At 40.8% G+C, this 21761-nt stretch overlaps 1 protein-coding gene across 1 annotated transcript in view; it reads left to right on the top strand.

The window, feature by feature from the left end:
* Window positions 1-21761, top strand: part of LOC139470804 (transmembrane protein 26-like) — an 83394-nt gene that overhangs the window by 17193 nt on the left and 44440 nt on the right. The window contains exon 2 of the mRNA XM_071253093.1: window positions 10502-11729. Coding sequence (XP_071109194.1) covers window positions 11539-11729 — 191 coding nt within the window. The 5' untranslated portion in view covers window positions 10502-11538. The remainder of the gene's footprint in view (window positions 1-10501; window positions 11730-21761) is intronic.

Here is a 21761-nt window from a genome sequence, read left to right as displayed (position 1 = left end):
ATGAGCGATTTGACGGCATAATGGTGACGTGCGATGTAGCCGAAAGCCTTGCAAAGCTTGCTTAGTTTTCTTTAGGGATTCCCACCTCATGTTAGCTTACTAAGTTGCCGTGCTTATATGCTTTCAATGCCTGTCATATGTTCCGAGTGAAGTATTACAGTGTAAACAAACTGCTTGAGTATATACAGCGCCATATTTTGTTCGGTGATTCAGTAATTCAGATCGACAACCCACTCAAAACACTGGACTCAATCCATGCTGCTTCACTCAGTATATTTGCTAACACCAAAGAATTCGCGTTTTATTTAGTCATGGTAGAATGGAGATAAACTTACTGTGTTTTCAATGTAGAGCAAGGCTACCTGTTGATTTAACCACTCTCAATTTAACATTTGAAACCTCACGCTGCGCGTTCGGTTCCAAATTCAATTTAGCGGGGTTAAATCTACAGGTAACCTAGCTCTACATTGAAAACACAGTGTGTTTATCTCCTAAACAAACAAATATAATTCCATAGTTATGAATCAGACCCTGTCTTATACAGGCTGATACTCGAAGGGAAGTAACTCGTGTGATGCCGTATTACAACAAAGAAAAAATATTTTTTTAAATCCTGATAATCACTTTACATGAATTATTCTAATTCTACAGGGTTACCATTATGTTATTTATTTGAATTGAGCTATGACCTGCCTGTGCACTGTAATTATAACTTACGTTTCTCAGCTTGTCACAAAGGAAGATATGGTTGATTTATTGTTGAGCTGTTGTTGACATATGTTTCGAATATCCGTTGTTTTCTTTTTCCATTTACCGGTATGTTTAAGGTTGGAAAATTATAATTTGATACCTAGGACTGGACTTCAATTGTAAATAACCATCTAAAAACAGTTTCTTGTTTACGAAAATAAATATAGCCATCAATATGAAACTTGTGGTTGCGGCACAACGTTGTGTGCTTTGCTGCATACAGACAGACGCGAAATACTGGGGGAAATGAATGTCTTATTTCTTTGTAGTACTTTAAAATATCGCAGCGTTGTTGAAAAGTTGGCAGCGAGAATGGATTCTTCAGGTGTTCGTGATGTGAAGTGTTGCGTCCCATAGGCGTGCCAATATCTATGGTTCCGTTTTTCGAATCCCAGATTCACCCCGATTATGATTACTGCTTTGTCAGATTTATTACCTAAGCTCGCGTGTTTTAGCTGAAGTGGTAAACGTCTGAGACATACACCACCTTGGGCGTTCTTCCCACAAGCTTAAATGACACGCGGTTCAAAGCGAAGTTACTTGAAACTCACTCACTGTTTGGGAACTACGTTACTTGTGACTTGCCTCCGTTAAGCTGGTGCAGGGTTAGCCAAGTGGTTAACGCCTTCACTCATCGTGACGAATGTCCTGGTTCGACTCTCCGCTTCCGGGGTAGAATAGGTCTTCAGCAACTCATGCTTGCCGTAAAAGGCGACTATGCTTGTCGCAAGAGGCGACTAACGGGATCGGGTGGTCAGGCTCGCTGACTTAGTTGAAACACGTCATCAATCCCAATTGCGTGGATTGATGCTCGTGATGTTAATCACTGGATTGTCTGGTCCAGACTAGAATATTTACTGTCCGCCGTCATATAGCTGGAATATTGCTGATTGCGGCGTTAAACAACCAACCAATCGACTCTCCGTGTGTACACTACGTGTGAAGTTCAGTCCTCATGTCCCTTGTCGTGATATCGCTTGAACAGTGCTACAATCGACACAAAGCCGAACAAACCTAAATGTTACACAACAAACAAATGTTATAGCCGATTGATTCGTTTCAGCGAAATGGTTTGCAAATATATGGTATGTCCCACATCCTTGGTTAAACTGATTTTGCTCGTATTGGGCCAGTTCAGTCAGCATGTCGGCTGATAGTTTGTGATTCAAACGGACAAAAATGAAACCTGAGAAATATATGAAATTGTGTCACAAGTGATACGACATTAGGTCAACACAAACAGACCTAGTTTGTACGACTGCGCGTCTTTTTAAAGGCGTTTTTGATACATTCAGTGCGAGGTGTTTATCTGTACAAACACTTCAACATGACTACAGATGCGTGTGTGTTTTCACCGGATGACGAATGTTTACAATGTGAGCCACAAGATATACATCGACAGCATCTGACAAAGTGATGCCTGGTCTGCCACTCTTCATCAGCAGCAAGAATCGATGTAACAGCTTAAGACTGGAGAAGACTGGTACATGTGTCTGGAGGAAAGAGCAATATAACAGTCTGGAATAATGGGGGTTTCATGTACAGTCTGGAATAATGGGGGTTTCATGTACAGTCTGGAATAACGGGGGTTACATGTACAGTCTGAAATAACGGGGGTTACATGTGTGCAGTTAAAGGATTGTGGCTTTGCGTTGGGAAGGGTGGATTTGATGCATGGACTGGCGCTTTGAGCATGCCCCTGAGTGTGTGGAACTATGCGCAATATATATAGCCTATCTTATTATTTGTACTACCGATTTAAGACATTTTAAATAGGTAATTGTATTCTTATTTGAATAGAGGTAACGGTTATTCACTTTAAAATTATAATATACGACGTAGATTAACGGGTGTTCTTAAAATGAAAACGTTATTCTAAACGGTAAATTATTTCTCGATTATTTAGCAGTCGGAGTATAACAAGCATGCTCAACACGAGCATGCTTAATTAATCATGAGAATCGAAAATGTATTCTCAGCTGAGTAAATTTAACTTTTCCTTTTTAACTCCCATCCAGCTCCTCGCTGCCGCCAGCTTTGATAAACTTCGGCTCATTTGCTACCGTTGCTGGATGCTTTAGGCCCCGTGCTTGCATCCTGGGTACTGTTCCACAAAGCGATAGACAGTCGTAACTGCCATACTTTAACATGGAGTTACAACAGTCGTAGAGCTATGATGGCTTTGTGCAACCGGGCCATGATGGTATTCACACAAATATACACGTGATGTGAATCGCCAAACAGCAACGACTGCCAGAAACACACGGGGATTTCCGGACCACGCACGTCTTGGCATGAACACCCGCGAGATGTCAGTAAAGCGTTTTCGCGTTAGGAACTGAGCTCTGTCTATTCCTGTCATACAACAATATGAGGCAGGACCAGTCTAACGTTAGATTAACACCAGTCGGGAAGAAGGGATGGGCGTGGCACACTGATCTTTGCCAGTGCTGTGTGTATTCACTCCTGATGGTCATACAATAATACAACCGCTGCTTCCGTGAACCATCGGATTCCGAAGTTTTGTTAATATGATGCAATTTTGACTTTAACCATCAGCCAACCCTGTTTATGCTTCTATATGTAAAGATGATGGTGAGGTGAAGGATGTAATTGCTGAGATGCAAGACATACAGTTTCCATATTTATATTGGGTGGGTAAAACAGTGACTGACTCTCCCCAATTATACCAATTTTCTGACCCCCAAGAGTTTAGTTGGTACCTGATGCCAAAGCTAAACATTATATAGGGTTTAGCCGAGGACAGCTAGATAAGCTTATCTGATCGGAATGTTTTGGAATGGCGTCATTTCCGGTTTCATTGTCTTCGAGGCATATTCATACAGTTACGTCAAACGCAAAAAAAACATTCTCGGAATCATTCCAAATTACTCGTGTCATTCCGAAAGAAACCTAGTTTTTAAAAAGTTTGAAAGATTGGTGGCCATTTATAAATAGGCCAGCTACAGGTCCCACAGTGTGATACGAATTCCTTGTCTTGGGGAAAGTGTGTGTGAGTGTGTGTGTGTGTGTGTGTGTGTGTGTGTGTGTGTGTGTGTGTGTGTGTGTGTGTGTGTGTGTGTGTGTGTGTGTGTGTGTGTGTGAGAGAGAGAGAGAGAAAGAGAGAGAGAAAGAGTGTGTATGTGTGTGCGTGTGTGTGTATGTGTGTATGAGAGAGAGAAAGAGTGAGTATGTGTGCTTGTGTGTGTGTGTGAGAGAGAGAAAGAGTGTGTATGTGTGTGTGAGAGAGAGAGAAAGAGTGTATGTGTGTGAGAGAGAGAGAGAGAGAGAAAGAGAAAGAGTGTGTATGTGTGTGTGAGAGAGAGAGAAAGAGTGTGTATGTGTGTGTGGGTGCGTTTGTGTGAGTGTATGTGAGAGAGAAGAAAGAGTGTGTATGTGTGTTTGTGAGAGAGAGAGAGAGAGAGAGAGAGAGAAAGAGTGTGTATGTGTGTGTGTGTGTGTGAGAGAGAGAAAGAGTGTGTATGTGTGTGCGTGTGTGTGTATGTGTGTGTGAGAGAGAGAAAGAGTGTGTATGTGGTTGTGAGAGAGAGAGAAAGAGTGTATGTGTGTGTGAGAGAGAGAGAGAGAGAGAAAGAGTGTGTATGTGTGTGTGAGAGAGAGAGAAAGAGTGTGTATGTGTGTGTGGGTGCGTTTGTGTGAGTGTATGTGAGAGAGAAGAAAGAGTGTGTATGTGTGTGTGTGAGAGAGAGAGAGAGAGAGAGAGAGAAAGAGTGTGTATGTGTGTGTGTGCGTGAGAGAGAGAGAGTGTGTGTGTGTGTAAAGAGTGTGTGAAAGTGAGTGTGTGTGTGTGTATGAGTGATTCTATTGTCGTAATCTTAAACTAATCATTCACCAAACTAGACGGACAACAATGGAGCCAGTCAACCAACTTGACCATCAACAAACTGGACAGACAACTAATTAAAATTCTACCAACAAGCATCTTCACGAGACAAGCGTGTCCACTAGCCTATATCAAAGCATAGTTTCTAACTTTGATAAAAAGGCTAGTGGACGGTCTTGTCTCGGGAAGATGACGAACAAGATACTCCATTTAGACGCTCGTAAACGTTAATCAGCTAGTCAAGTTATGCCAGTAGAACAAATAGACAGTTAATTGACCAACCCCGAAAACGTTGACTGGCTGGTTTGCTCTGTAGTGTTTTTAGTTATATCTTGTGTTTGGACCTTCATATTGACGCTAAATCTTCGGTATTTACTAATGCGAATACCATTGCGTCAAGTGCATGCATTGATCGTCATGTGTTCATTCATCATCGAAACCATGTTAGGCGGCCAATGACGACCAGCGGTAACAATGTCTGCCGCTGTGAGTCAATCAACATTCAGACGGCAATCGATGCTTGGAGAAGAGACTTAATGCGATCTGAAAGCCAGGTCTCTGGGGAAATATATTAAATACCATATGGCAGTCTGATATTTGATATTATTGCAACGATCTGCTTATTTTGGGAGCAACAGCTGAAGTCTATGGTTGATGTACAGCTGAGGCTAGCTCAGATGTTACAGATCATCTTTGTTTGGATGGTTCGAACTAACGCATCATTCGACCAGCCGAAGGGGAGGTAACTTCATAAGGAAAGTTATGTTACCAATATAGCCCCTGTATCCACCGCAAATAATACATAATTCATATTAAATCATTTAATTTGTACATAGTAAACGGTGAAAAGAATCATGATGTGGTGGGTGAGGTGAAATGGGGTTTAACGTCGCGTTCAAGATTATTGCACTTATATCATGACGAGCATGTACGTGTGTGTGTTTGCTTGTACTAGTCCATCTTCCCGAGGCAAGAGAGTTAACTGACTTTTTCCAGTCCAGTTTCCACCCTTGCCGAACTAGGCTGGTATATTGGGCTCGATCGTAGCGCCACCAGTGGCTATTACCAGTGATGTCCTTTCTATGCCTCCTCTATGGACCAATCAGATTCCACCTCTCGTATCACTTGCGTTTGCTTCACACAAAATGGTAGCGCCCAGTCAGGACGATCTGATCGATAATCAAGCTCTATATTGTGATAAAACGGGTCTTACATCGCGAAATGCATCAAATCACGTGAGCACCTTGATTAAAAACATGGGGGGGGGGGGGGATATGATGTGGCGATCACGGCGATGTTCCTTCTACGACGCTGATGATGATGTGACCGGGCAATGACCATGACGACGACCTTAACGCTGCTCATGATGATGAGAATGATGACGACGGTGATGGCGATAATATCGATAATAATACTTATGAAGTTGACGAATAGTGTTTTCGAGCTAGTATCTGCAGTCAAATCGTCCGGATTAACACATTTCAGGACTACTTAACTACATTAGTATAGTCCGGAGTAATAGAGTCCGGGTTAACGAGGGTTTTCTGGATGTCTTTATTACAATGTACTGTAGAACCTCGATAAAAGTGGTGATGAATGTTGAGGATGAAGGTGATGACAACATCAATGATGGCGTCTCTCATCCACAACGCAAAGAGGTTTAATAGATTCTAAAACAGTGAACCTATCGTCCTGCCGACATGATTCGCTTTGCCAGTAGGCTAACTAAGGGCCGAGTAATCTGGTTTGTTCCTTGCCAGGCGCGTCAAGCGAGATGGGATCCCAACCGTCGGTGTGATCTGATTGATATGATGCTATCAATCAGATCCGACATGCCCCAACCGGCGCTTGAGAATATGTTATTAATAGACTATTGTCTTCGATCATCAGAAGGCATAACATGTTCTGTTTCTGACAGACGTGTGATTAAACTCACTGGCTGCGGACGGAGTAGTCATGTTCGAAGAATTTCCATTGTAGGGGATTTTAATTCCGTACTTTTGTCATATTATCATGTGTTTGTGTACTATGAGAACTTATATTCATTTTTTCACTCGAATTTTGGATTTTAATTTCAATGTTACTGTTTCGCGGGATGATTTAAGGGACCGACCATTTTGTCAGTTACATCTGCAAAACCAGATATTTTTTTGTTATACCTATGAGCCTAAATAAAAAATATAGTAATAAAAAGCAGAACGTATCAATTAGGGGTGTCACGATAAATCGAAATATCGACATATTGCTATTGGTAAGCACTTTAAGTCAATCTATCGATTGTTTAATCAGTTTCCGATCAATAGTATCGATTTCAGTTAGGAATATCGATAGTTTCGATTGTATTTACCATATCAATAAAATACATGCAATGCTGTACAAATTTGTTTTTCTTTTGATCATAAGCGGAAGTAATTTACACATGGTAATGTGGAAGTTTCTTTTTCTTAAGAGTAAAGAAAAAACAAATTAGTCATATCGCAAACTTTACTTTTTTATTTGTTGTTATGGTTGTCACAATCAAAGGAAACTTCAGTTCCAAGGTTTAATCCAACTCTAAAATTCATCTAAAATGATACACTGAAAACTATCGATATTTATCGCAATAGTTTCTTTCAATATCAATAGTTATCGCAATAGGGATTTCCAGACCAATAGTGACCCCTAGTATCAATGTATCTTTTATGGCAGACAAGTTCTTTCATTGTTTTCAAGTGTCACATGCTGATGTTTTACAAACATTTTCTGAGATGATTTAACAAATAAAACAAGCCTTTACACATCCTTCTGCGAGTTATCAGATGATGTGCGGCGCCAGGCAACATACAGTTACAATTGTATGCAAATTGTCGAAGTGGCAGGAACACCCCTTTCGCGAACACCTGGTGTCATCACCGTTTTCAGTGATCTATTCGTATAATGTTTACTGGTAGTTTGACTTTTACGCCAAGTGGAATCTCTCTCGGCAGAAAATCGACACTGTTTAATCCCTCGTGAACCCTGAAATGGGCCTTATCCTATCTCTGTCTTGGCATAACGTGTTTGAGTGAGTGAGTGAGTGGGCTTTAACGGGGCTATTAGAGTTATATCACGGTGTTTCTGCTTAATGTGGTAGGAAAGCCCGAAGTGATGCAGGTCTGAGACGTTTACCACTTCGGTCAAACCCTCGAGCACGGATATGGTGCTGACAAACCTAAAAAACATAATCGTGGCGAACCGGGAATCGAACCACCAATCATAGGTTTCTGGCGTAGCCAAGGGACGCAACTCTGAACAGCGAATCGCGGACTGATTTAAAAAATGCAGCAAAGAGGATTTGGGTGATCCTGGCAGTCAGGCTGGTTAGGCCCATCATCAGTTCAGGGCCCAGACAGCCAATGGAACTTCTCCAAAGAAGCGATGCCACCGAGGACTTTTCGGAGAATGTGAAGACACCCCAACACTGCAGCCTTCTGCATTACCTAGATTGTCAGAAGGGCTGTATTCCTGGTTGCAAACCCGGGTTCACTCCCAATGTCAGTCAACAGATTGGGAGGTACCAAACCTAAGGCACCGAGTACAATGGGGAGTCGGACAACTTGGTACTTGTATTCAAAGGTTACTTTTCGAAAGCGACGTCTGCATATTTGCCATGTTTTTCCTGAATCTTGTCAATCACATTAGTGTCAAAAGGGACAGAAAATTCAATAATATAAAATTAATGATTTCATTGGATTTATCAAAAAGGACAAGATCAGGTTTGTTGGCCGGAATACGCCTGAGGCTGTACACGGACCTATTCCAAACAATTGTGTATTTATCATTTTCAATGACGCCCTCTACTTATTCAGGGTCGTACGATAGGTGGACCTCTGTGTCAAAACCACAAGCATGGCGAAGACGGTAATAAAATGCTCGAGCCACCCCATCATGTCGCTTAAGATACTGTGTCTGTGCCAAAGCTGGGTACCCACTGACAATGTGTTGGAGAGTCTCATTAAATTCAATACATACTCTACATTTCATATTTACATTTACATACAAAATAACATCGACGGTTTCGAATTGGAAGTGACTGGTCATGAGCAGCAAACAGAAAGCCTTCTGTTTCACTTTTCAGGCCAGTCGACTTCATCCAACGGAAGGACTCTGCAGGGTTGCTGATCCTCTCAACACACTGCACATAATCCACACATGCAGTGGTCGTTCGATGCAGTCTGGGCCGTTTTGATATTGCAATTCTCTTAGTTGACACTCATTTCTGTACCGTATTTGGGAGTTGGAATCAATGTCCACGTGCACATTATTTCAGTAACCTCACAAGAGTTCCAGCAAGATGTGGGTGGAAAGGTCGTAGGCGGGCAAAAGAAAGTATACATTTGAGAAATGGATTTGACCCAAAAATTACAAACGTTATGGGCAGAAAACAGTCGCCGAAACACTTTAACCTTAAGGACCCAAACACACTAATTATGATCCTTGTGTTGTCATATCTAGGGGCGGTCGGGTGGCCTAGTGGTTAAAGGGTTCGCTCGTCACGCCGAAGACCCGGTTCGATTCCCGACATGGGTACAATGTGTGAAGACCATTTCTGGTGTCATCCGCCGTTATATTGCTGGAATATTGCTTTAAGCGGTGTAAAACCATACTCACTCACTCACTCACTCACTCACTGAGTGGGGTATTCATCTTAAACAGCGGCGAGGTATCTTAGTGGGTTAGCACTGTAAAACCAGTATTAGTCAGGACTAGTTCAAGCAGATATACACGCACATGCACACGCACGCACACACACACGCACACACACACACACACACACACACACACACAGACACACACACACACACGCACGCACGCGCGCGCACGCACGCACGCACACACTATCGCTATATAATCTTGAACGCGACATTTAACCCCATTTCACTTCCATTTCTAGATTTTCGAGATCTGCAGGAATGTACCGCCTTAAAACATATACCTCTTTCCGCAGAGTTGGTCTATTTCATGATGGCAGCTACCACACACACCTTGGTAACAATTTGACCTAAAAACTTATTTTTACTAATTTTTAAAAAATATAGTTTTAAAACTTCATTGAAAGTCTATGGTCCTCTGACAAGATCTTCTTGACATATCGGCAAATATCAATGCAATCATATACATTTATAGCGCATTCCTTACCCCAACCAGGATTCGCGTGGTCGTTGGTTCGAATCTTATATTCTCCCATGGTTTACTAATATAACAAATAGCACCATATGGGATTTATCAAATACATCACTATGTGCTTCTTTCCAATATTAAGCCGTACATTGAAATACTGTTTAAACTCACTCAGGGGGCATGGGTGACCCAGTCGTCTAAGGTGCCGCAATTCGCAGAGTTGTGCCCCTTGGACAGGCCAGAAACCTATGATTGTGGGTTCGAATCCCGGTTCGCCCCGATTATGTTTCAGGGTTTGTCAGCACCATATCCGTGCTCGTGGGTTTCACCGAAGTGGTAAACGTCTGAGACCTGCATCACTTATGGCTTTCCTCCCGCATTAGGTTGACACGCCGTGATATAACTGGAATACTGTTAAAAGCGGCGTTAAATCCAACTCAATCACTCACTCCACATTAATGCACATCTGTGTATCATGTGAATTAGGCCATGCAAGACGGGTTTGTGTTGTCGAAAGACTATCGACCACTCCAGAGCGGAGATAAAGTACAATGGTGTATTCATATCGATTTCAAATTACCTTAAACAGAAAAGGGAAAACAAAACTACAAACGTCGATTTATTATACAAAACGTCTCCCAATTGCCACTTAAAGTGCGTTCTTGAACGTTGGTGCATTATTTAGTACGTGTGTTTCATTAGTTTTATAAGTGACTTCATTTTTTGTTGTTTTATGGCTAACTCTCCTTTTCGCTTCAATATCTTCAGGAAATGGTAGGCCCGGCAGTCTGGACGCTGGACGCTAGACGCTAGATGCTAGACTCTGATGAAGGAACGTGCCACATTGTGAGGGAACATAACGGTGGCGACACGTGCACGGGACATCGACAACATGGCTCTACACAACGTGATGAAATCGTGAGAAGCAATATGTCATAGATAATATCTACACGAACGTGTAAAGAAAACAACAGTTATTGGAGGTTCTGCAGATACATAAGGCATGGTTCAAAGTGTGGTCTACGGATGAGACCAGTTGACGTCTTTCACGCGACACACGTGTGTTTGTGACATCATAATAAACGCCCATTTTAGCCTTTAAGGTGTACCTGTATATAAAAAAAGTCATTTCATTGTTTCTCCAACACCGCGACTTTAAAGACTTTGGATGTAGGGGATCTTACTGCGAGGAGGTGAACGTCATTTCACGTAATTGGCCTTCGATGACAAGGATCTCTAAGTTAGGATGCAGGCTTGATCCAGGACTGTGACCTATTGGTATTTACTACAGCCATCGTTGAGATGCAGGAGTTGATGTGTTAGGCTCTACAACTCAACGATCTGGAGACACACTCGCATTTTACAAGCAGTGTTTATGCAATAGTAGTATAGATGAGCTCAACAGGTAATACTGCTGAAGAAAGGGTCATCGTGGTCCTTTATTGACCAAACGTGGACGTAGAGACCTCACGAACGTGTAACTATTCTGTCCAACTATTTCATAGGACCAATTTCATCTGGATCATAGTGTCAACTCCTTAAAACACGCCACCGTATATAAACATCTGGATGGGTATGTCATAAATCGTAATTGGAGCGGGAGTTCAGCAATTGTTGGAAGAAAGTTACCAGGTCATCATATTACCCAAGACGGAAATCAGAGTTCATTCCAGTAATTCATTATTTTGGAAAACGTCACGGGATTAAAGCCGAAGAGGATTAACTGCCCATTAGCCAGAAGTGCGAAAAGGACCGGATTTCAATCAATCATTGTTTAGGACAAGGATACCATCATCTGACCAGCGATGCGTCTCTTGACCATTGTCCGCGCCCTGCTGGTGCGGCTGCTGTTCGCCACCCATGGTTTCATCGCCATCTGGAGACTGTACATGGTGAAGGGGAAGATATGGTGCTGGTACCTGTCTGGGGCTCTGGCCGGTCTGCTGATTGAGACCATCGTCACCCTCTGTAAGAAGAAGGGCAAGGAATGGAAATGGTGAGTACCATTACTGTCTGAGCATCACTACCTCAATCCTTCGGAGATTTTGACCCTCGGTCAGACTGCACTATAATGATCTTTTGTTTTGTTTTTTAAAAAGTGGCAGGTACACGACCTGCGTCATATTTGGATTGATATCTACCAGAGACCATATACCGATGGTATATGGTCTCTGTATCTACATTTAGTCGACACGCCGTTCGATTGGAAGAATTGTTAAAAGCGGCGCTTAAACTTCAACTCGCCACTCTAGTTCTCTCCTAAGAATATTAAGGACCAGAAATTATGATTTTAATATTCAGAGGAAAGGGACATTTTCTGGAACAAATTAATATTTTTATGTCATATATGTTTATTAGCCGAACAATGTTTTTCACGACAAAAAAACAAATAATTTGTGTGTATATAAAACCTGAGAACAAATTTGTGAAAAAAGGTCATCATCTTAAGTGACACGTTATATAAATACTCCCAGGCCCCCACCCTGAATAGCAAACGACTGGCCGTTAATCCCCCTCCCGGGACATCTACTTCATCACATGAGACAAGATGTGTGTTTACTGGGAGACCGTGTCGCACTTACTAGCGACCATGTAATACATTATCGACCGGCCCTTTCCCCTCTCTGTTTCTACAACGCTGTATCCCGCGCCATGATGCCAACACTCTGGTTGACCATTACGCCCCACGTGTTATCTGAGCCGTATCTTGTGCCACACTGACTGAATAAGATAAAGATAGTGATGTAAAAATATACTTAATCCTAGGGTTGGACATATTTGTCTGATGTCAGATTAGTTTCAAGACATGATATTCCCATCAGAAAATGTCCTATAAATGGACATGTGTCATATTTATGGTAAAACGTCTTAAGATATTTATCGTGACATTTCAACATGGAATTTTATCTGATTCCCGAGAACGATCTTACTACCTCTCTTATGAGGGTTTGACTGAAAGGGCGAGTGCTCATATGCATTCCGGGTCATTAAAGATGTGTAGTGTACATTGCATGTGTACTGATGACAGGGAGATACTGACAGATACAACGCATCATCATCATCATCATCATCATCATCATCATCATCATCATCATCATCACCCATTACAAAAAGTAGTTTTGTCACTTTTTTGGCGTATTACTAGCAGTGTCATTGATTCATGTAATGCAAATATTTTATTTACCCAGTTGACGTATTACTGGTAGTAGTATGTTCACATCCCATGGCGTATTGCAATTCTTAGTATTGTTACACGGCCACACAAAGGGCATCAAACCGAATTCCACTCGCCTACAACATATAGCACCACTCAGAATTTAATCACCCATTTATTACTGATAGTAGTATTTTATCACTCATGTTTTACACTATTAGTATGTGTACCACGACAACGTATTACGAGTTGTAGTATTTTATCACCCACGTTTTACTTTTATCACTCATGTATTACGAGTAGTAGTATTTTATCACACACGCATTACTGGTGGTATCTTATCACCCACGTATTACTAGTAGTATTTACCATTCATGTATCACTTACTAGTATTGTATCACTCATGTATTACTAGAAGTATTTTATCACCCATGTATTACTAGTAGTATTTTATCACTCATGTATTACGAGTAGTAGTATTTTATCACACACGTGTTATTAGTAGTATCTTATCACTCATGTATTACTAGTAGTATCTTATCACTCATGTATTACTAGCAGTATTTTATCACACGTATTACTAGTAGTATTTTATCACACGTATTACTAGCAGTATTTTATCACCCATGTATTACTAGAAGTATTTTATCACACGTATTACTAGTAGTATTTTATCACCAATGTATAACTAGAAGTATTTTATCACACGTATTACTAGTAGTATTTTATCACCCATGTATTACTAGAAGTATTTTATCACACGTATTACTAGTAGTATTTTATCACCCATGTATTACTAGTAGTATTTTATCACACATATTACTAGTAGTATTTTATCACCCATGTATTACTAGACGTATTTTATCACATGTATTACTAGTAGTATTTTATCACCCATGTATTACTAGTAGTATTTTATCACACATATTACTAGTAGTATCTTATCACCCATGTATTACTAGTAGTATTTTATCATACATATTACTAGTAGTATCTTATCACTCATGTATTACTAGCAGTATTTTATCACACGTATTACTAGTAGTATTTTATCACACGTATTACTAGCAGTATTTTATCACCCATGTATTACTAGAAGTATTTTATCACACGTATTACTAGTAGTATTTTATCACCAATGTATAACTAGAAGTATTTTATCACACGTATTACTAGTAGTATTTTATCACCAATGTATAACTAGTAGTATTTTATCACACATATTACTAGTAGTATTTTATCACCCATGTATTACTAGAAGTATTTTATCACACGTATTACTAGTAGTATTTTATCACCCATGTATTACTAGTAGTATTTTATCACACGTATTACTAGTAGTATTTATATCACCCATGTATTACTAGACGTATTTTATCACATGTATTACTAGTAGTATTTTATCACCCATGTATTACTAGTAGTATTTTATCACACATATTACTAGTAGTATCTTATCACCCATGTATTACTAGTAGTATTTTATCACACATATTACTAGTAGTATCTTATCACCCATGTATTACTAGTAGTATTTTATCACACATATTACTAGTAGTATCTTATCACCCATGTATTACTAGAAGTATTTTATCACACATATTACTTGTAATTACCCACTTATTAATCACCCATGTATTACTAGAAGTATTTTATCACACGTATTATTTGTAATTACCCACTTATTAATCACCCACATATAACCAGTACATAGTATGTTGGCACTCATGTATGGCAGGCATTGTTTGTTTTTGCCACTCCGTAAGTATTTGAAATATGATTCTTAAATGTGACATGATACTTTATCAGGATTGTTTGCCGGCTTGGTTGATGCTTTAATGATTGACGGTGCATTTCATCATGCATTTTTTAATTATGTTGGCCCTATGATCAACAAAATGGACCTAAAACTTCTGTGCCGCTCATCAAAGAGAGCAAGCCCACTAGCCGTAGCTCAAGGTGTTCTTCCTGTCACATGTGTCTCAACAAGTGAATTCGTTATTGCAGAATGTTTACTAAAAAACAACCAGGTCAAATGTTACACCAAACGTACGAAACATTTTTCACAATACATAATTCATTCACGAACGTAAGTGTTCGGGATAACGAGGGTGCAGACTAACGAGAATACGCCTTATGGTGAGTACGAACCAACCAGTGGACGAATTAACGTGTGTTCTGATAAATGAGAGTACGTACTAACGAAAGTATGAACACACGAGTGTTAAAGAAACGAAAGCCGGACTGACGCAGTTGTATTGTGGAGCTGTCACGTCAGGCTGGTTTCCTGTAGCCATACTGTAGCGCAAGCGCAGCCTACTCAGGAATCCAGACTACTGTCATGTAACACGGTAATCAGTCATACAGGTAAGGTATCTCACAGGGCGTATCGTTGGCGAACCCCTACCACAATATGTGGCATCGTGTTTTGGAAGTAAGCCATGCGTGCTAATGATTGCCATCCCACCTAATAATCTATGACTGTTACTAGTTTTGAAGTATTCCCGGCCGAGGCGGTAATGAGTTGGTGGTTTGATTTTTCTCTCGACACCTAAAACTAAAACAATCTATCACGCGCAACACTGAGTGAGTGAGTGAGTGAATGGAGTAGGGGGTGCAAGCAGGCGAGGGGAGGAAGACAGTAATAGATGATGATGATGATAGTGATGATGGCAGGGGGCCATGAACGTTTTTAAGAGGACATTGATGTTGATAATGATGATAGTCAAAATGTGTTGCTGATGATGAAGATGACGATTGTGATGACGATGGTGGAGATGAAGATTATTAAGTGGACGTTGATGATAGGTATGGTGGTCATAGTGAAGATGTGGTGGTTGTGTTGATGATGAAGATGACGATAGTGATGACGATGGTGGATTATTAAGAGGACGTTGATGATAGGTATGGTGATGATAGTAAAGATGTGGTGGTTGTGTTGATGATGAAGATGACGATAGTGATAATAGTGACGATGATTGAGATGATGATAGTAATTGTGATCGAGGGGATGAGGGTGATAGCGATAGTGATGATGATGGAGGCGATGATAGTCACGAAGATGATGATGATGACGATACTGATGATGAGGAGGAGGATGATGAAGAAGGGGATGATGATGATGGTGATGATAACGACGTCGATAATGATGACAATATAAATCCCCTATGCAGAAATAGCACAGACAGAAGCAATGCCAACCCTCGCTGTTTTGGTACACTCAATATGTGACTGATACTTGCTCCTAAATATCCCCAAACGAGCATCCCGCCCAGTGCACACCTGTAACACCACCACAAGGTAAATTAGCCGTTAAAATACACCCTGTAGAAAACCAGATCATGTTAGTAATAACACGGTTTGCTACAACGCGGCGATGATAAATCATACATCACAAACTGTCTTACAAATATTTCTCGCACAAAGTAATTTTCTTTACTTAAAAAAACCAAATGTTTTATTTTATTTTATTTACTAAATAAGTACCACCAATGGATTAGGGTGTCAGTAATAAGTGTATACTGTTGTCTAATAGCATATAATTATAACAACATTCTCCTGAAGCAAGATCTGAACCATTTCAACATTTCTCAATGAACACGGGGTGGTTTAACACTGAAGGTTACCCACACGGCTCACTTCATTTGTAATTATAGAAAATGGGGTAATGTATTTACAGCTTATTTTGTCATAAATAACCTGCAATAAGTCAACACGTTGTTCGCAGATGATAAAGCCATCGTAACGTCTGTTTTGCTTCAACAATGCCGATTTCAAAAATACCTCGAATGCTTCTTGGTTGATGAGTAGACTCATTGCCCGCATCAAATTATAATATGTTTCTGTTTTCAATCTCCACAAGAACCACACCACAAGCCCCGTGCTAACCAAATCTACGTTAAAGTGTAGAAAAAACAAGTCTTAGAGCGCCCATGACGTGGAACGAAGCCAAAAGAATCGAGTACCACTTTTTACCGTTTTTTTGAAAACATACGTTCATACTTGTAGTTTGAATCTCCTTCTCAGGCATGTCGCCCTTTCTACTTGTCTGAGTTTATTATGGTTACTTCGAAACATACTAAGGGGTTACAGGTGTTCAAGAAAGATGGTCTACAGAGTTGCCCCCCTAATTAGGCGTGTCAAGATCCGCTGATCGTTTATTCGCCGCGATCATGATTCTAGGATTGTCCGCATCATAATCTTGATTTTACCAGAGTGATTAACGTCTAATACCTGGATAACTCAGGCTGACATATGTCACTGAAATTAGCTTTTAAAGCGCAGTTAAACACAACTCATCCGCTCACACATCGATACACAATTCTTCATCTCGATCAAATCTAGTATAGCATCATGGCGATGTATGGTAGCCAAGTGGGCAAAGCGTACGTTCATTTCACTGAAGACCCGGGTTCGATTCCAGGAAAGAGCATAATGTAATAATCTTATTCTTGGCGATGTGGTTGCAAAATGGCCAAACTGTTTATCCGTCAAGCCGAAGGTCAGGTTGCTCAGTTGGTTTCTCAACTGTGATATCAAAGAATTTTGTTGAAATTAGCCCAAACCCTCTCACTCATAAAACATTTTTACACGATTTTATTTGGATTTTTTGATTGATTAATTAATTCACACTTTACTCGCTGCGGACCCCCGTGAAGATCCGGGTTGGAATTGGTCTTCAGCAGCCCATACTTGTTGTAAGAGGCGACTAACTGAATCTGGTGGCCAGGCTCGCTGACTTTATTTAATTATGTCATCGTATAGATGCTCATGATGTCAATCACTGGATTGCCTGGTCCAGACTCGATTATTTACAGACCTCCGTCACATAGATTGAATATTTCTGAGTGCGGCGTTAAGTATCAATAAAACACGCCAAAAAACAAACAATACGCAAACAAACTTTTTCCGCAACATGTTTTCTGATAGTGTCTCAAATCTATACTTCAACTATGAAATCTCCCCTACAAGTAAATGCTGTGCCTATCCTATAGTATCATTATTTATAATTATGAATCGGGGGCACGGGTGGTCCAGTCGTCTGAGGCGTCGCAATTCGCTCTGCAGAGTTGCGTCCCTTGGACACGCAAGAAACCTAGGATTGTGAGTTCGTATCCTATGATTGTGAGTTCGAATCCCGGTTTGCCTCGTGGGTTTCACGGACGTGGTAAACTGAGACCTGCATCACTTCGGGCCTCCCTCCCGCATTACGCTGACACGCTTAATGCTGGAGCTGATATAACTGATAGAACCGTGATACTGTTAAAAGCGGCGTTGAACCCAAATCACTCACTCACCAATGTGAATCATTTGTCCGACGGAATCAGAACGAACAAACTATACGAAAAATATACGAATAATGAACATTTGATAAATACACAAACGATTTTCATAACATATACATTAGTTACTGGATAAGTATGAAATATTTGAATACTGGTGGCACAGAAAATTTAATTATGTAGAAACGATTCATGATAGAAAACTATTCATGACACATTCCGGCACGTGTTATTACTTAGGAACAAAAGCTGGTATCTGGCCAATGAAATTTTCTGTTTATACGCCAATGAGGAATTTAAATAAGATTATTATTCAATATTTTATGATCCAAGTTAATATCGACGTATCGATTTTCCGTCATAATTTACTCAAAAGGATTTTGCTGCAGTAGTATTGCTCTTGTGTCAAAGCGCAGTGTGAAATGCGCTCAATAAGCCTGAATTGACGAGCTTTAGAAACCCGACACCAAAGAGATACTGTATACTATTATTGAGAATTAATGGAAGTTAATTTAAGTTTAAATATTTGTGAGTAACATATTTGACTGGTTTTAGACCCGTGTGCCACGCAGACATATAATTCTGGTCACGTGGTGTTTTTGACATAATCAACACGTTCTGCAAAAGTAAACTGATCCACATGACGCTACACATAAGCGGCTGCGCACCAAGCAAGTAAAACCTGTCAGTATGCCCACTGACATTTATCAAACGTCTCATACAGACCAATCTTTGGGCAGCCGCCATTTTATAAACATGTAAATATAAAAAGTCAACGCGAGGGAATAACCAGTCTCCGCCGGAAAAGATTTCATAGGGCGTAAAAAGGTAAAAAAAAGAGGTGACAATTATATGAATGGATCACAGAAAGTCAGTGATGACACCAGGTATTTGCGGAAAGGGTATTATGTCTGAAATAACCTTTAACATGCTACGAAAACAAAATGTCGTAAAGCAGTACAATGTTACAAAGTATGTTCGCAGAGGTTTAGGCATTCGGAATAGATCGGATGACGTCACGCATGACCCTGACTCTATCAACGAACACACACACTGATAATGTTTTCAGGAGTGTTTATTGGAAATATATGGCAAGTTTATGAGATAATGACTTGTTATTTCAGGTGACGGGTGCATTCTCCCAAGATGCACTGCATATCAGCTGATCTGAACGTGTTAATGATAAAACCACTTTGCTTACACAATCTAAAAGACACATTGCAAAAATGTATAACACGATTTAAGCCGAACTGCGACGTCCATACGACCGCGCGCGACCGACCACGACATGACCCGAATGAACACGAATGAACACGAATGCGTGCGCGGCCTTCATACGTTCTAACACGATTTAAGGAAAAACGTTAAATCGTGTTCATTCGTGTTCAGATTCGTGAATGTGAGATAGGGGCTTATCACAGCAATATCACGTAACGCTTTATTAATGTCACTTATGAGGCAATCCTGTTTCACGTGACACGAGGACAACATTGGTGCCACACCGACGAGACTTCCATTAGCTATGTAGGAGTGTTCAGCGCCTATTTATTATCTGAAATTATTAACGTTAGGATTCGGTATAATTGGACACTGAGACTATGGTTTCAAACAGTGCACCCCGTGATATCTCTTAATAGAAAAAAACATTCCATGACTCATCTTGATTTGAACGCTGTTTATAATTATGGATCACGCGATTATTCAGCCAGGATTCCAATCGCTAGAACACCTTCCTGATAGGAATAATATCCCCAGCAATCTATGCTTGTCGTGATGGAGCAGCTGAATGGATCGGGCAGCCAGGTTTGGTGACCTGGTTGACTGTTCATCATCGTATCCCATTTAAATGGATAGATGCTCATGATATCAATCACTCGATACCCTCACATAGTGTGTACAGTGTGGTCACGGCGTACTGATTACTTGATCCTTGTGGTCGCCGATTCTTTTCACTTGTAATATAAGATATGGGACAGTTCCTGAAAAACTGGCTGATGATGACCTTACTTATAAGAGCGACAAGAGGGTGATTCGAGGCCTGTCCGCCCTGACTTTTTTCTAACTTACGTGTGGGGCGGTCGGGTAGCCTAGTGGTTAAAGCGTTCGCTCGTCACGCCGGACCCGGTTCGATTCCCGACATGGGTACAATGTGTGAAACCCATTTCTGGTGTCCATTGCCGTGATATTGCTGGAATATTGGTAAAAGCGGCGTAAAACCATACTCACTCACTCACTTACTCATAAGTGATCGAATGTTGCTTTACGTCGCAGTGGACACATTTCATCCTTGCCATGTGCATGTATTGCAGCACCCCGATCCTCATCTTCAGGGCTCTGATGACAAACGTCGAGTGCTGAGGAGCTATTCCGCCCTGGAGTCCTAATTAATTTTCATGACACAGGGCTTTCCTCCGACTCAAACTGACACGCCGTGATAAAACCAAAATACTGTTCAAAGCGGCGTCGAACCAAACTCACTCACTCTGATAAGCGGTCTCTGTATTCTCAACTCCCTGGGTAAATTCCTACTTGTACTCCGATACGTTAACCATCTGTTGATTATTCATGTTCCATCTTAATTGCCATCCTGTTGATCCTGGTTTTGCATTAACCATGCCTTGTTGTGGAGGAGGGTTTGGGAAACACGACAACCAGGGAGACAGGGAGTGTATCTTTAATTTATTTTGTAATTTAGAACAATGTTGTTTTAGGAACTACGTCACGTGACACCGAAGACATGTGTCAGTGAAGATTAATGTCCCCTGACGCTCCCTTCCGTTCGTGACGGAATGGCTTACTCGATGACCAACCACTAAAACATTGGGAATATGTCAATGCTTTTCTTTCATCGTGATATAATTAGCCGACCAGATTTCCACAGATGGCTGTGTCATTATAATTCTATATGTAGCTGAAGGATGGCAATTCCTCAAATATTCGGCCCATCACAGTACTTGTTGCACTCTATAACCAAGGGGCAATGGTGCCCTTTCATTTCCATATCTGCGTGTTTGAGATTTTATCTATATCCCATCAAAACAAAATATTTATGCTTCAAATATGGAAACTGTAACTACACAAATTCGTACTCGTAGAACAATTCAAAGTTGTTTTTAATGTGAAAGATTCTTAAATTAGTCTCTTAAGAAATATCCTGCTTGTTTTTGAAGTGTCAAATACCAAAAACCTCCAACCACCTGTTGCGATGTCGGTTTAAAGAGCTGCTTGATTGCAACAAAAAGGTTACGAAGTATCTCACTGACAGGATTGTCGTTTTTAGAAATATACTTATGTCAGCAACTGGGGAATCTAGGACTTACTGTGGGTTCTTCTCGTGAGTTGGCAACAGTGTCAGTTGCTGTGAGAAGTTAGGAGAGTTGGGTATGAGTGTAGAGAGTGTGGCAGTGTTGATGGTTATCTACATCAAACTCACAAGTGTTGATATTGCATGGCGCACTGGAGTCGTAATTCTTACTGAGGCATTCAGGGCGTGGACCGTGTGTGTGTGTGTGTGTGTGTGTGTTTGAGTGAGTGTGCGTGCGTGTGCGTGCGTGCGTGCGTGTGTGTGTGAGTGAGTGAGTGAGTGAGTATG

This window comes from Haliotis cracherodii, unplaced genomic scaffold, assembly GCF_022045235.1.
Source record: "Haliotis cracherodii isolate W230 unplaced genomic scaffold, xgHalCrac1.p SCAF_21, whole genome shotgun sequence".
In the NCBI taxonomy this organism is placed as follows: domain Eukaryota; kingdom Metazoa; phylum Mollusca; class Gastropoda; order Lepetellida; family Haliotidae; genus Haliotis; species Haliotis cracherodii.
The sequence above is the reverse complement of the archived record's forward strand: the minus strand, read 5'-3'. Positions and strand labels throughout refer to the sequence as shown.